Source organism: Salvia miltiorrhiza, chromosome 6 (assembly GCF_028751815.1).
Source record: "Salvia miltiorrhiza cultivar Shanhuang (shh) chromosome 6, IMPLAD_Smil_shh, whole genome shotgun sequence".
NCBI classification, from domain to species: Eukaryota; Viridiplantae; Streptophyta; class Magnoliopsida; order Lamiales; family Lamiaceae; genus Salvia; species Salvia miltiorrhiza.
This window is the reverse complement of record NC_080392.1, coordinates 33,142,353-33,159,695: the sequence shown is the minus strand read 5'-3', so window position 1 is coordinate 33,159,695 and position 17,343 is coordinate 33,142,353. Positions and strand designations below refer to the sequence as shown.

At 38.0% G+C, this 17,343-nt stretch overlaps 1 protein-coding gene across 1 annotated transcript; it reads right to left on the bottom strand.

Annotated features, from left to right (window-relative positions):
• Nucleotides 1-12,662: 12,662 nt before the first annotated feature.
• On the bottom strand, nt 12,663-16,331 carry LOC130990775 (uncharacterized). Its single transcript, XM_057915008.1, has 9 exons — nt 15,694-16,331; nt 15,512-15,611; nt 14,732-15,431; nt 14,556-14,657; nt 14,258-14,501; nt 14,061-14,190; nt 13,695-13,976; nt 13,084-13,191; nt 12,663-12,995 (listed from the first exon to the last, which is right to left on the bottom strand). The coding sequence occupies exons 1-9, from the start codon at nt 16,329-16,331 to the stop codon at nt 12,663-12,665; spliced, it is 2,637 nt and encodes an 878-aa protein (XP_057770991.1).
• Between the last annotated feature and the right edge of the window lie 1,012 nt (nt 16,332-17,343).

Genomic DNA, 17,343 nt, shown 5'->3' with positions numbered 1-17,343 from the left:
TAAGGTAAGCACTTGAGTCTCAACTGATCCTCGGTGAGCTCCAACAGTGGGAAGGTCTGCACTTGAGTGCAGAAATCACGGATGAACTGCAAAGCGTCCTCACTCGGCATCCCATGGAAAAGCGGCAACAAGTTCGAGTCGTTAGGCTTCAGATTATAATTCCGGACCGCCGTGGGCAACACTATCGCTGAAGTGCTAGTGTTCCCAATGACCGGCCTGGAGAAATTCCCCATGTATTGGACATTCTGCTCCGCCATGGTTTCTTTGTCAGGATTAGGCCAAGCTTCTTCTTCTCCTTCCGAGTGCAACGGAGGTGTATCCTCAATGGCTTCCAGAATGGGGTTGGAAGCGATTCTCTCTTCACGGTCTCCCTCTCGAGACTGTGATTCCACAAGGGTTCTCGAACTGGACTCGGACTCCTCCTCCAGGCTTAAAAGGACCTCACGAGGTCGGTGAATGTTGTCGTAGTAAGGTGCAAGCTTTCTCTTCAAGCTTCTACGTCCTTGCATACACAACACGAACAAACAAATCAAACGCACCGGAGGGAGAAAATAACCGAGTCAAAAGAAATAAGCAAAAGTAAACACGGAAAACAATGCAACACAATCAAATGCCTTCCCCGACAACGGCGCCAAAATTTGACTCATCCAAAAACACCTAACGGATGGACTCGAATTTATACGAGGTCGTCCTAGGGTGGTAAGGTGACTCAAGTCGTCTCTCAAGGAAGACTTAGCAGGGCTTCAATTATGCTACTCACAAGTACAGAAATAAAACCTAAACACTCTAATCGGGTAAATTGGGTCTGACACTCTCTCTTTAATTCTAGGCGTAATTAAATAAAGCTTGTAAATTATCTAATGCAGAATCAACAGGAAGCATATAAATCTATCTAGGCGAAAGATGGGAAGCAGATTAAGAACGAAGGAAAGCCAAAAACCTAGGGTTTTAACTAGCAATCTAGAAAGCAATAGTAAATCAACAACCATAAACACTAATTATCTAGGCGATGAAAACATCAAAAGCATAAATCAAATATCATTATCTAAGTGCTCGATTATCTAGGCAATGCAAAAACAAAAAAGCTTGTAAAGATTAACTAATCAAAATGAAGAACTTACAGACGATTCAATGAAAACAACGATCTAGCGGAATCCACAAGTATCCAAAATGTTTCTGTCTACCTAAGCTAAGGGAAAAGGCATAAAATCGCAGGTGGAGGCTGGGAGAAAGTCCGATGTCAATGAAACCCTCAAAATCGGATTTTATAGCAATTTTCGTAACTGCCGGATTTGCACAGGGGCAGCGGCGCCGTGGACGGCGGCCGCCGTGGTACGGCGGCACCGTCCCCCCCTTTCGGCCTTTTCTTGAATTTGTGGGACTTGGGCTGGTTTATGGCTGGCGACGCCCGCCGTGACACGGCGGCGCTGTGGACGGCGTCCGCCGTGGGGCGGCGCCGCCGTGGGAGCCTTTCGCTGCTCTTCTCCAAGTAAAGCACGGCCCGCACCGTGGGGCCGCGGCCGCCGTCTCGACGACGGCCTGACTCCAAAAATTGCTCGAAATGATGCCAAACCGCTCATCAACTCCCGAATCCTGCACACGACAGTAGTACACCCAAAAAGTCATCGAGCACGTGCAAAATAAATCACAAGGGTACGAAATGAGCTCGCATGCACAGTAGAAACACTAGCAAAAACCATCACAAAATAGGGCTAAACATCTAATGTCTTCAATTTCTTGAAGCACACTATCTGACTTGGATTACTGATTACTCCCATAGTCCACTTCTAAGAATCGTGTGTCATTGCTAATAATCACCTTCTGATTCTTGAGGACTAATTGCAAAGATACATAACTCATCATCGAACATATTTTATTCCAAGAGTGACCTATTTCTTCTCTCCACCACACCATTTTATATAGGGATTACACGGTGTAGTAAACTGGGTTGGAATCCCAAACACTGACAATGAATCAGAAAAGATCATTCTTAACACATTATTGGCCCTTTATCCCCTTTGTCATGAATGACCTGGTCTCATCTTTTCATCTATACATGATTCGCAGGTTCGAAATAGTACAACCTGGATTGAATCCAATGTACTTATTTAGACGCGAGCCTTTGGATCCTGTTAAGATAGATGTGACCTATTTCTAAGGTATCAATATATGTGTAAGATCCTCATGAGAAATTAGCCTTAACTTTTCTCTTTCTTTTGTTCGATGATGTAAATGCAATATAAAGGTATTTTTGTAGACAAGTTATAGTATGAAGAGAGATGTTCAAAAATACCAGAATAGACAACTTTGTCATTTCTTATGATAGAAACACCACTATCAAAAATGACATAAGATCCATCTATTCAAAATTTTGGAACATGATAAGGAACTCTCAAAAAACTAAACTATGTTTTTAGCTCATCACTACTCAGCTTCCTTGTCAGCTTACAAAAAGCCATGCAAGGTGTAACAATCATTATCAGTTTCTCTCGTTATCCACTACTCACAACTGAGTAGAAAACGAGCTGACATGTCTCAGTTACTATAGCAAGTGAAGTACCCTAACCCTTTGCCTTGAGTATTGAAAGAAGAAATTTTCAATACTCAATCTTATCACACCACTACTCCCACTATTTCCCTTGTCTTTCTTGCCCCTTGGACCCTTATTCTTCCCGTCATTTGACGAAGAAAATGGCTCTCCTTTGGCAATAACAAGTGCTTGCACATCTCTTTCCCACAACTTCCTTAGCCGTAACTAGAGCATTCAAGATCTCAAAAGAGTATTATCTTTCTTGCTCATAACAGCGTTGAGGCGGAAGTTCTTAATTAAAAGACTTGGGAAGAATGTTCAGGATAATATCGACTTTTGCCTCATCGTCGATACTCCCACTGAGCAAGTCAAGTCCGTCAAAATTTGCATGACATGCTCGTGCACTGAGTTGTGCTCACTCATAAAAATAACAAGATTACTCTCATCAAATTTAAATGAGCAGCTCAGTCCGACTCTCCGAACACTTTCTTGAGATTCAGCATGATGCTAATAGCATCGTCCATGCCCTGATGTTGGAGCTACAAGGTTTGTGACATTATACTCATAATATAGCATATAACCACATTATTCGTCTTATGCCACCTTTTATGTAATTCCTTTTTCTCATCAGTCGATTCATTGTTCGGACCATAAGAACGTGGAGTAGTAAGCAACACAAAAATTGTGTTTAGTTTGTGATAAAGATAAAAAACCAAAACTGCGTTTCCATTTTATATATATGGACCGGTTAAAAGACTTTGTGCAAGAATAAATAAACAATAAGAGACATAGACATATCTGAAAGTAACGAACATAAAGCACATAATTCGTAACAACAATATTGTAACCTTTTGATAAAAACAATATTAATGAAACCTCCAACTGCCCAAGAAATCTCACGAGTAAGCCACGTTAGGGTGGTCGTTTACACATGAATTCCTCAACCAGACTATTTACCTAGTCGTTTAATTTCCATCCATGTCAACTTGACCTTTTGACAAAGGAAATTAATTGTTGGACTTAAACCAGACCATATCATATTCAAGAAGGGACTCCGTTGGGGAGTTGTACATTGTACTTGAAATGATATCTAAGCAGCGACCACAATTTAACCTTGAGTATGAAATTCTTGAAATTGGCATACTCACTAGGACCATACCGCTTCCAATTTAACCTCTTGGTTATCTTATTTAAAATCCATCCTCTAAAGTACTTATGAAAATCATACGAGTAAGCCACGTTAGGGTGGTCGTTTACCGCATAACTCCCACTACTTAAATGGATTTAAATATTTTTAATAGAAATCTCAACTTAACAAACTTGTGAAATTAAATATGAAGTAAGCCACGTTAGGGTGGTCGTTTACTCATATTCTCAATCACTTTGTCTTGAGACCGCATGTGGAGGTCTACATAATTTTAAGAATAAAAATTATTTAGTAATAACCACAATCTAACTTTGAAATTAAATTCTCGAATTTGACATACTCACTAGGACCATGCCGCATTCAATTTAATTTCTTAGTTATCTTATTTAAAATCCATCCTCTAAAGTACTTATGAAAATCATACGAGTAAGCCACGTTAGGGTGGTCGTTTACCGCATAACTCCCACTACTTAAATGGATTTAAATATTTTTAATAGAAATCTCAACTTGACAAACTTGTGAAATCAAACATGAAGTAAGCCACGATCGGTGGACGTTTACTCACATTGCTAATCACTTTGTCTTGAGATCGATTGTGGAAATTTAAATAATTTTCAATCATCTATAAAATTATTAATACAGCTTAGTCTTTTTTTTTTCTTTCAAAAGGTTTGATCATGCTCAACACATAATCCTAAACATGCTCTTCTAGAACGCAACATGTAAAACATGCTCGCAGAATTCTAAAACATGCCTAAGAAAACGATAAACCTACTATCATGCTTGTCTAAGCGCAGTTAATAAAGCATATTAACAAGCAAAGACGAACAAAAGCAAGTTAAGAGCATAAGGGATTAACACCACGGCATGCAAAGAACAAAATTAAAACAATAAAGTTCTTCGTGACCCATTCGTGGAACCCCAAAATCTAATCTATTACATTTAAAACAGAAAAGAAAAGCCCAAAAACGTAAAACTTGGCCCGAACATCTTTATCAGGCCCGTCTTTGAATTTAAGGTTTGGGCCCCCTAGGGTTTGTAGAAACTCGCGCCTACCTAGGGTTTGGGACCCCCTAGGCGGCGCCGCCACAGCTCCCAGCGCGCTGCACAGCAGCAGCCCGACGCGGCAGCCCGGTGCACAGCAGCAGCCTCCCGGCGTGCAGCCCCGGCGTGCAGCAGCAGCCTCCCGGCGCGCAGCCCCGGCGTGCAGCAGCAGCCTCCCAGCGCGCAGCCCCGGCGTGCAGCCCGCCCTGCCTCCGGCTCTCCAACCTCCGTCCATTCGATGTTGATTCGTCGTCGTCTTCGTCTCGATTTTCAATTTTTATAGATTACAGCGGAAAAACAAATACAATTTGAAATTCTAATCTAACCACGGATTTCCTCGTGGTGAAAAACGATTACAACGTCAAAACGACGTATCCCACGAATCAACAGACCACGAAGAACAACAGCAGTAAAAACAACGCACATTATTAATCGTACATAAATTAATAATAGAGCCAAGAAATTAATCCTGGGCTCTGATACCAATTGAAGGAATATTAAACTGAATTAATGCTCCGTTTGCCCGATGATCGTTTCTTGGATTATTATTAATTTATCATACAACGATTAATCCCTAACATGCATCTATGAATTTAATTGCTGCACGTTGGAGTTCAGAAATACCTGAAGAATTCAGAAGAATTCGTCAAACTCGCAGCTGAACAGACTAGTCAGCTTCAAGCTTTCGTTTGAAGCCTCAACCGTCCTCAAATCGTATTCTTCCCAGAAATATGACTTCTTCGTCTTCGAGAGAGATTTCCGTGGCCGCCTGTTTCGCCTGAATCGGAGTTCTGTGGAGGAAGTTATGGCCGTTCTCCCGAATCTGCCAGAACTTGATTTCCTGCGAAAAATATGACTCCAGCTCTGATCTTCTGAACTGTATCCCGCTCAGCTTTCACCGTTGGATGGACAACGTTCTATGAAAGTCCCAAGAGAGAAATAAAGCTCCACACGTTTCCCTGCGCCCCACAGCTCTCCAAAACCCTAATATTTTATTAGTGTGTTTTCCTGAGAGCTGACAGCTGTATTTATAATAAAATAAATACGTGTAGGCACAGAATTAGTGTAGGAGGCGTTTTTCTCTTCTTCTAGGGCTAGGAGACTTTGGGCCAGTCCAGGGACCAGATACAAGGAATAAAGATGGGCCTCAAATAAATTAATTTATCTATGGTCAGCCCAGACCATAATTAATTTATAAATATCAGTTCATTCCACTAGAGAACCAATATTGACTTACCCCTTTATTGCCGGTGATGAGTCGGGGCTTGTATTTAGACTTATTAAATCCTCGTATTTAAAATATCCGACATCCATTAATTAATTAGAGCTCTGACAGCCTAAATTAATTAATCTCTTTGTAATCCTTAAGCAGTACCACTCAAACCTTATTATTGCGCCTGAACTTAATCAACCTGCAGGGTTTAGCGCTATAAACATTATTGAGCTCCTTAAGGGGATGTCATTAACCTATACGGATACGAGTACTAATACAGATAATCAAATATCATATATTAACCGCTATCACCCAAGATACAGAGTACTCAAGTTACTATATAACTCTCGCTCATAGTAAGTCAAAGTGATAAACGAATCAACATATATATCTGAAATCTTATTAGTATTAAGATCTTATAAGTTACCGAGATCTTTAATTCTTCACTTAAGTCAGATAGAAGAATATATCTCACTGTGGTCCTATCAATACGTAATGACGTACCAGTATAGACAAGTAGTCAAGACAAACTACTTCCATCTATACCGCAGCCTAAATCAATAACTTGTCCTAGAGTTATTTCGACTGTGATCATATTATATCTCTTAAGGTTATTCCAATTATATGGTCTTCTGTGATCTACAACGCACCATATAATCTACTTATATAGAGATAAAGAACATACATATGCAATGATGAACACAATCAGATAGGAGATTGGATAGTGGTAACAGGAAACATTGTATACAAGCATAAAACGTTCTTGCTTTCAGTATACAAATCCAACACACCAGCCCAATCTCCCTCCTTGCTTATCCTGCACGTTTAAAAATACATGCAGGGCATGAGTATAGAATACTCAGTGGGCATACGCCTAAAAACAAGAAAGTTACTCTTAGAGCTATAGATTGAACTTGCCACATTAAGCAACACACACAGGGGTTTTAGTTTAAAAGAACATGTGCATGCAGTTTTAATCATAAAACATCATAAATAGGCGTTTGCAGACAAAGTACTCATCATGTATGTACCGCATCTACAACTCATCATCATCAAAGGTACTGAGAAGTAGGCCTCCTTCTCAAGCACCGTGACCGGCCGACCCGAAAGACGGCTCGCGGTCACCTCTGTGTACACAATCCCGCTTGTGGCAGGACCCGAATTCGTCTCATCTCATCAGTAGAGGGTAATATACAGGCTCATCATCATAAAACTTGGCAAGTCAATAGTTCTCAAACATCATTCATCTCAAAGCAGTAAAATAACTCATAAACGTTATCATCAAAACAGTTTAGAAAGCTCGTATAATATGTATACTCAAAATAATGCCCACCTGGCAAACTTAACTTACTCTCATAGTACTCGAGGTGAACTCACTTCCGTCCTCTGCTCGTATCATCAGATATCATCAACATCGTAGATGGTACATGGGATAAAATAAACCTCAGTTAGAAACTTACTTACTAAAGACTCCTGTTCTATCTCAATGCTATCCCATCACTCATCTTCTATATACTTCACTCATCTCAATTCCTAAGCATATACATATATCCTTAAGAAATCACAAATTCTAATCTCGACTTATCACTCAAGTAGGGCTAGACTAATATCAATCATGCACATAGACATACATAGACACCATAAGGCACATAGAATCACATATATAAATTACCGCATTCAAACACTGTTCTGCAGTGTCTTAAACCAAAAGTTTAATCCGTTTCACCTCAGACTTGGGACTCATATCAATGAAAACCTCTTTGAGTCTAGTTTCATTTAAAAAAAAAAGTAAGTTGAAAAACTCCAAGTGGTTTAAGAGATATGGCTGTTCTCCTACAGTCTACCATATCTGATAGATTTGTGCAATCGAAAGTTTTGATTTTTGAAAAATAGTAAACATTTTGGAAATAGATTGAACTTTGGTGGGTATCTAGATAACACAATAATCTCTTTACCATAAAAATTTAGAAGGAAAGGAGTTACGGAAAGCTACTGAAAAGGGTGATTCTATTGTCTGCCCTTCGAAATTTTTGGTAGAAAGTTGGAGTTGGAGTTCTATATTTTGGAAAAATAGTAACTGAACTCCAAATGACTTGAAATTTTACAAGTATATTCAAGACTCATATATATACTTATCATAAAATATTCAAGACTTTTGGGTAACAAAATCCCGTCGAAAACAGTAGGTTAGTAGCCTTAAAAAGTTTATCAAAATAACTCCAAACTTGAGCATAAAAGCTAATACTTAAACTCCGGACTTCTTCGATGAAAAATTCTCAAAAATTTAGATTAAGTTCTTATAATACCCAAGAACATAAATACATGATCAAACGACTCAAGAGAAATCAAACTCGACTTCCCCTTTCTCATCATCATTCTCGGTCCCCAATTAAAAGTTTTAAGGAATGTTCTGTTTCATCTCTTGTCACATATACATGCTAAAATAATCCTCAATTAGCCATATATGATCACATCTCTCTCATAACTTAACACATTAGGGAAGACTCCTCTTACACATACAAACTAAACTCGGGAAAAAAAAAATCCACATATTAACGAAAATTCTCAATTCAAGTATGACATAATCTTATATGAAGTCCAATTAGCACATAGATATCCTCAAACCAAACATTGACCTCATAGAATAAGAATACCCAAAACATATGTAAACTAAACTCAGGTAAATTCTCATATAGGCAACAATCAACCAATTTAATCATTATTAAACGCTATTAGCATGCTTAATATCATTTATCCTAAGCCAATTCAAACAATTAACACATAGGTATGAAAATCCTAATTTTTGTTAAACTAAACTTTTTGAAAATCTACAAGCATGACTAAATCATTAATCCAACCTTAGATCTATCAAATTAAGTTACTTAATCACATATACAAACCATCAATTAGCAATTTAAAGCATAGAGACAAATATACCTAATTTTCATCAAACTAATTCTCATGAAAATTAACAATCCACTTCAAATCATCAATCTACTCCATCAATTATCATATTAGTCATCTACTCATCATCAATTCATCATTTAATCCATAGACTCAAGAATTTCCAATTTTAGACAAACTAACCTAAATGGAAAAATCACATCTCATGACAAAGCCTCACAATACACATAAGAATCATCTCAAAACATCTCAATAAACATAAATCTCGTGCAAATTTGAGAAAAGAATAAGAATTTTTTTTGAAGGGTTGAACCCCCAAATTTTCGAAAATTAAGGAAATGAAAGAGGGGTGTTTCCTTGCTTCAATGATATATATATATATACACATATATAACACCATAGGGTCTAGATCTATGAAATTAGAACACTTACTCAAAGGATTTGAGTGAAATGAAGATTTCTTCTCTCTAACTTCAAGATTTAATGTCTACCAAACTCTTGATTTCAAGGATATAGAGGTGGATGGTTTGATTTCTATGGATGATTTTTGTGTAGAGATGATATAAGAAGCTTGAGTGATCTCTTCAATGGAGGATTAATGGAGGAGAAAGAGAGAAATGAGAGAGAAGGGGGGGGTGTGGTTAGGGTAGAGAAGGGAGAAAGAATTTTGGTTTTGTTTATCTAAACTTTCTCCTTAAGCCTCTTGTGCAATTAATGCACATTTAATGCTCATTTAATGATCTCTACACCCACTTGGCCACTTAATAAAAATCACATGTTAAACTTATTAAAATAATGAATGTGAGTGTACGAATGTGTAGGAAAATTAAATCATGTAACAACACTCACTAATTAAATCAAAACTAAGCATTCATGTGGCAAAAAAAAATTATAATTAAATCCATACTTCTCTCAGAGAATTAAAATTCAAGAAATTCCGATAAGAAAATTTTAATGTCAATAGTAATGTCTCGATTTACCGATTGGAAATAAAATCGATCTCGTTCGTTAAAGGTTTCAAAATAAATCTCGCGTGCTATCAATCTCAAGAAAAATCATAATTACTCAATCACAAAGCACACGTAACAAATAGTCACATAATCAATCAATCAAATAATCTCAGATAATCTCACGTCAAAACAATCAACATTCATCGTCAAACAGATTATCTCTCAAATTGACTCTTCTCTATAGGGATTCTCGTTCATCTTTCTCAACTCTATTTCTAACCAGATGTTCCTACGAACATAATAAGACAATCAGTCTCGCAGATAACTAGGTATCCGTCATTAGAAATAAAATATAATTTCTTCTCAATTCAATCAGCATCTTTATCGCAACTCGTTCTCTCAAACCTGTTCACTCTCTAGTTCCATCATCAGCTTCTAACAAACTCATATCTCCATCTATTTAGAAACTACATCTCATCTAAAATAATAAAAAAATTTAATATATCAATATTACGGCACTCTCAGTAGTGTCTCGACACTATTGCTAATAAGAAAAAGTGCGGGGTGTTACATCATACCCCCCTTACAAAAAATTTCATCCCAAAATTTGAGTTACTCACCTTCGGGAAAGAGCTCAGGATACTTTTCTCTCATCTTCTCTTCGAGTTCCCAGGTTACTTCTTCTTGGTCGTTGATCACAAATTTACTTAGCAACTAAACCGCAACTAAAACGGTGTAATTGTAGCATAAACGTAGCAATCGAGTATCGTATCCACAGAGACTGTAAAATGAAATTACTCTATCTATTTCCTAAACCGACTCTCACAGTAAACAGACAAAACAAAATAGGAAGGTGAATCAAAAACTAAAGTTAACAGAATAAAATCTAAGTAGCAGAGAAACAATGATAACTAAATCAAATAGAAAGAAAACTCTGACCCTAGGGGTGTACTGTTACTAATTAACTACATGCATTTAATATATTGATTCAATTACCAATTTAATCCAACCCTGATGAGAGATCACAGAACTATTCATAAGCTTCTCTAACGAACACCTATGAAAGTAGATTAATTTACCCCCCTTCACATTCAAGTTTCAAAGGAATAAATTAACTCCCAAGCGTACACAAAGAATAGCTTCCTATAGATTCACCTGTCGCATTCAAGACTCAAGGCTAACACTATATCATGCATTCCTGAATCGGCTGAACAATTATCGCATTCAAGACTCAAACTGAACAGCTAGACATGTAAATTATTGATCAAGTAATTCACAAGAAAACAGGCACCAGGAATCATGAATCACAAGTTGGAGGACAAATTGATATCAACAAATCAAACACACATATTAAAACAACTTTGTACAAACCCTAGGTTCAGATAAAAGAACTAGCTAGACATCATAAAATAAAATAAAAGCATAAATAAAAAGAAAGCAATTAAAATAAATGAAATAGATAAAACTCGGAAGAAATTCTAGATGAACAGCTTGAACACTACAAAAAAACCGTTGATTACCGGCGGCGTTTGCCGTCGGTAATGGCGAGGCGGCCGCCGGAAATTGGACTACCAGCGGAAATTCTCGTCGGTAACACAATTACCAGCGGCAAAACACGCCGTCGATAATTAACGGCGGTAGGTCCCGCCGTTATATTTCCTCGGTGAACGGCGGAGACCTGCCGGCACATTACCAGCGGCAATATGCTGCCGGTAATTACCAGCGGCGACTTTGCCGCCGGTAATATTCACCGGACGGCGGCGGTGAATATTACCGGAGATTATTTCGTTACCGGTGGTAAAATGCCGTCTCTAATTGCCGGCGACATTATATAATGCCGCCGGTAATTTTTTTTGTAATTTAATTAATTAATTAATAATTATTATTTATTTATTATTATTTATTTATTATTATTATTTACTATTATTGTTTATTTATTTATTTATTTATTTATTTAGACAAAATTCCCAGTCGGTCACCCATCTTAGTTGTGCTCTAACTCTAAGTCAAGCACGCTTAACTTTGAAGTTCCTTTCGAATGGCCACCAGTACAGAACACTCGTATTATTGATATATATAGTACCTATTAATTCATTTAAAGTCTAATTCAATATACAAAATCATATATTCATAACCTTATAATATATCGAGATGGTATCGATGAGATGCTGTTAATTACGGATCGAACTCGTTTTTGTCTTTATTTTAATGTCGCAAAAGTATTTATTTATTAATTTATTATTATTATTATTATTATAATTTTTTGGGATTATAGCCAAAAAATACACGAACTTTGATAAAAATTGCAATTTTCACCTGAACTTTCAAATTAGCCAAAATATACCTGAACTTATATTTTTTGTTGTAAATTTCACCTGAACTTGCAATGATTGAACTCCGTCGAGGTGAAATTTACAACAAAAAATATAAGTTCACGTATATTTTGGCCAATTTAAAAGTTCAGGTGAAAATTACAACTTTTATCAAAGTTCGTGTATTTTTTGGCTATAATCTCTAATTTTTTTTAATCAATATAGTTTATACACCATAAGTATTTTATCATGATAATTGTATTTTGAATTTATTTCCATACGTCCTTATTTTCATAAAAAACACGGAGATAATTGGTTATAAGATAAGTAATTTGAATTTATTTCCATTCGTCGTTATTTTGAATTTATTACTTTGTTACGAAGTAATTGTAATGTTGTTTGAAAGCATGAAATTAATAGTTGTTCAACATAACATAAATGTAAAAAGAAAGTGCAAGTGTAATTTTGTTCCTAAACATAGTTCAAACAAATAGTTCCGAAACATGAATTAATTAAATAGTCCAAAACATGAAATTAATAGTTCCAAAACATGAAGTGCTGCTCAAGGTAGCTGACCCGACCGCCTCATGAACTCCTCGAATTGAGCCATACGTTGCTCGAGGGCCTTACGTTCTGCTCGAGAAGCCTCTCGTTCGGCCTCACGTGGTGCTTGTTCGGCCTGAAGGCGCTCTTCCAGCGTGGAGATCCGTGTCTCATACAGCTGCTGAGACATCATGGAAGTGCCTGTTCTTTGAGAAGACCCCCTACTAACCTGGCTCCTACCGGCACTTCCAGTGCCGTAGAGCTGGGACCTGTCGGGCCGTACGACCTCCAAGTAGATCTCAGGCAGCCGGTCCTCTCGCCCAGTCTCAACAGCAATGCGACGAATCTCCGCCTAATTCAGACATAACAATTGAAAATTATATTAAAATAAATACATTTCACTATGAATTACTAATATTTGATTAAACTTAAACGCTTACATCTAGTATCTCATCCCTCGGTGACAGAAAAGTTCCATCCTCGCGCATGTGGAGGCGGAGGAAGGTGCTATAGTTCTGTGCAGCCGGGGGGAGTCCAATCTCCAAGCTCTGTCCATGCATGCATATAAGATAAATAAGTTATTATTTGCAATATTATATATATTACTTATGTATATATATATATATATATATATATATATATATATATATATATATATATATATATATATGGGAGGGCTACAGTAAAAACACTTCTTAAAATATAAATATAAACGTTTTTTAATGTACGAATTTTATCCAACAGGGTTACGAATTCATCCAACATGGTTACGAATTGTGAAAAATAAATTTTTGCTACCTTTGGGATTCGAACCCAGGACCACGAATTCATCCAAAAGGGTTATGAATCAACCGTAGATCTTGATGATCTAAGGGCTGAAAATCATTTATATTTTATACACTTAAGAGTGTTTTTATTCTAGCCCTCCCATATATATATATATATATATATATATATATATATATATATATATATATATTACTTATGAATTTATTTGATAATTACTAACCAGACTCTGCTGCAGGATACGAGTGGACTGAGACCCTCCCACGTGCCTGCTGATCCCTGTACCGGGTCCATCGGGCTCAGACATTCGGTTCGCACGTGCTCGCTGGGAAACGGCCTGAACAGCCTCCTGACTCCAGTATGCCTGGAGTCCTGTCCAGAATTTGGCAGACTTCCAGAGGGGTCTATCCATCTCCCGACCTTCATCGGTACTAGTCCTGAGCTTCCTCTTGTAGTCACTCATCATGTCACTGTACCTCTTGCTAGCTTTCTGTTCCCACATCGCCTTGACCAATAGCTCGTCCTCCGGCGACCAAGCAAACTCTTTCTATTGAAAGAAATAGTTAATTTAATATATAACATTTTATAATAGATAATGATAAATTTATATGCACTATAAATTCAATCATACCTGTAATTCGGCATAGTACGAATCCTTCACAGCCGGGGGAGTCAACCTCCAAGTGTACCCGCCTGGGTTATCCACCCTCTTAAATGCTTTAGTGCAGGCTTTGGCCAGGCCCACTGGCTCCATCAAAGCACTGTGTAAAACTAATTCAAGGATTTGTTTGCTATACGAAAAATAATGATTTAAATTAGAATACTTACCCATTAGGCATCCTCTGAAAGACAATCCTCCCATGTGCTTCCTTAGTCGAGCTGTTCCTGATGTCGGCAGCTGTAGGGCCTCTGGGCCGTCTAGCTCGTGAACTACTAGAGGCCTGGGGAGTCTCAGGAGTCGGAGAAATCCCTGTACCGGACCCATCAGATGTGTCATCAATCGGCTGCTCATCTCGATCAGACCGACTAGATCCACCAAACGAAAATATACTTCTACGACGAGACATGTTACCTGTTTCAAATTGATTTATATAAGCATTGACACACATGAAATATCATGAATTACTTGAATCTAACGAAATTTCGACAGCATAACCCCCACTATCCATCAACCAAACAAACAAATACATTGTCAAATACTGGGTACAAACAAATACATTATCAAATACTGGATACAAACAAATACATTATCAAATAACAGTTAGAAATACAATTATGTCTATCATCAATATATTCCCTAACCAACACTATTATCATCATCACTATCGTCGTCATCAGATGTCAACGGTTGATCATCTGATTCTGGTTCATCGTCATCGTCAATGTCGACGATTCCACCGAGGGGATGAAGAAGAAGTGGTTGGTCAATGTCTATAGTTGTGTGGGTAGACATAATAGTAACAACCTCTTCTTGGAATGGTTGATCTAATGTTGAATTAAATGCGTCAGTAGAGACCTGAACATTTGATCTTGCGTTGACCTTGCATGCTGACCACCAGTTTTTCTTTGATTGGTTCATACTGGGATATGGGCAGTGAAACACTTGAACTACCTGACTCGCTAAAACAAAGGGATCATACTTCTTATATCTTCTTGTATGGTTAACTGAAACCAACTTGAAGTCCGTATCAATAGAAGTTCCCTGAGCCGACAAGTCAAACCATTCACATTTGAACAAGACTGTCTTCTTAATTGGATACCCTGGGTACTCCAGCACGCAAACCTCTTGCAGACGCCCATAAAAGTCTAGCACATCTCTGTCATAGACCGAGCCTTTAATACAAACTCCACTGTTCATAGTCGCACTGTCCCTATCACGATCAGTAATGTGAAATCTATAGCCATTCACAAAATAGCCGGAGTACGTTTCAATCTCATTTAAAGGCCCGGCTGCAAGCGACTTAACATACGGGTTCAAATCATCGTTAAAAGGACGACTCACCTGTTAGACGCATTGATTTTAGTTTGCAACCAATTTTAGTCACGTAAATGTATATTAGACATAAGGAAGTCTCATCTTACATAATGGCTAAACCACACAAGAAAATTGTTATCATATGCAACCTCTAACTCCGCTCCGGTGATTGAAGGATTTGCATATCGCATTTCCCCCTCGAAGATCCTTGGATTCAAAGAAAAAGTTATATGTTATTACCTATGTACGATGCTGAAAATATACATAAATTGAGGACGAGAATACTCACTTGATATATGTGTCTGCAACCTCAGCACAATTGCTCAAAATATACATGTGTGCAGCAATGTATTCTTTTGGCTCCATGTATCTCCTTGTCGTTCGACCAATCGGACGTCCAGCTGATTTGAATATTGCGAGTATATTGGGATCATCATTCTCGGCAATAGGTTCTTCAATATTGCGAGGCAAATTTCTCCACTTTGTAGTCACATGATCCTCAAAGTAATACGAAGAGAAAGTTGACATTTCTTCTAGTATATATGCATTGCTGATGGATCCCTCAACCTTGGCTTTGTTTTTTATATGATTTTTCAATGTCCTCAAATATCGTTCAAAAGGATACATCCATCGATACTGCACTGGACCGGCAAGTCGTGCTTCATCTGCCAAATGAACAGGTAGGTGCTCCATTGAGTCAAAAAAACTCGGTGGGAAGATACGCTCAAGTTTGCATAGAGTAACAACTATCTTCTCACTCAGGGTTCCCATATCATCTATTGAGATGTTGCGAGATGTTAATTCTCTGAAGAATAAACTTAACTCTGTAATTGCCTCCCAAACGTTCTTAGGAAGAAGTTCTTTAAAGGCAACAGGTAGCAGTATTTGCATGAAAACGTGACAGTCGTGACTTTTCATGTTGTGCATCTTTAGGTTGTCCAAATTATGTCGAATCAAAAGATCCTTCCAATAGGGAAGATCCCGAAATATGATTTTCTTCTTCCACCCTATATTTTGATGTTTTGCGAGTTGAGCGTTTCTCCCATCAAAGTCTTCTCTAACCTTCACGAAGCCCAACTGCTCTATTTGATTCAAGATTTTTGTCCCCGATCTCTGTTCTGGTGCATACACATTGCAAGTCTTATTCTTCAAGAATGATGTTCTATTTCTTCTAAACACATGGTTACGAGGTAAGAACTTCCGATGATTGTCAAACCACGATTATTTTCCACTCTTCGTTAGAGTGAAAGCTTCTGTATTCTCCATACAATGTCGACATGCCAATCTCCCAGCTGTACCCCACCCAGACAACATAGCGTACGCTGGAAAATCACTGATAGTCCAAATAAGAGCTGTCCGCATGTGGAAATTTTGCTTCACAGATACGTCGTAAGTGTTCGCACCTACGTCCCACAAATATTTCAACTCTTGTATCAGTGGCTGCAAGAATACGTCCAACTTCATCTTTGGATTAGATGGCCCAAGTACGAGAACTGTGAGGAACATGAATTGTTCTTTCATGCACAACCATGAAGGCAAGTTATATGGTGTGACAATGATCGGCCAAGAAGAATATTGACGTCCTGATTGTGCAAAGGGGGCAAAACCATCTGTAGATAGACCTAATCTCACATTTCTGGTCTTTTGAGCAAATTCAGGATAAACTGAATTCAAGTGTTTCCAAGCCGGAGAGTCTATCGGGTGGCGCATAACCCCATCGTCTGTTGAAGTCGCATGCCAATGCATATTCTCGGCTGTTGCTGCAGATGCAAACAACCTCTGCAGTCGGGGCGTCAAATGAAAGTAGTGCATCTGTTTGGCGGGCACCTGTTTCTTTCGACGACTTCGAGATGCACGTAAATTCTCCTTATATCGTGATTGGTCACAGAACATACAACTATGTAGCTCACTAGTTTCTTCCCAATACAGCATACAATTA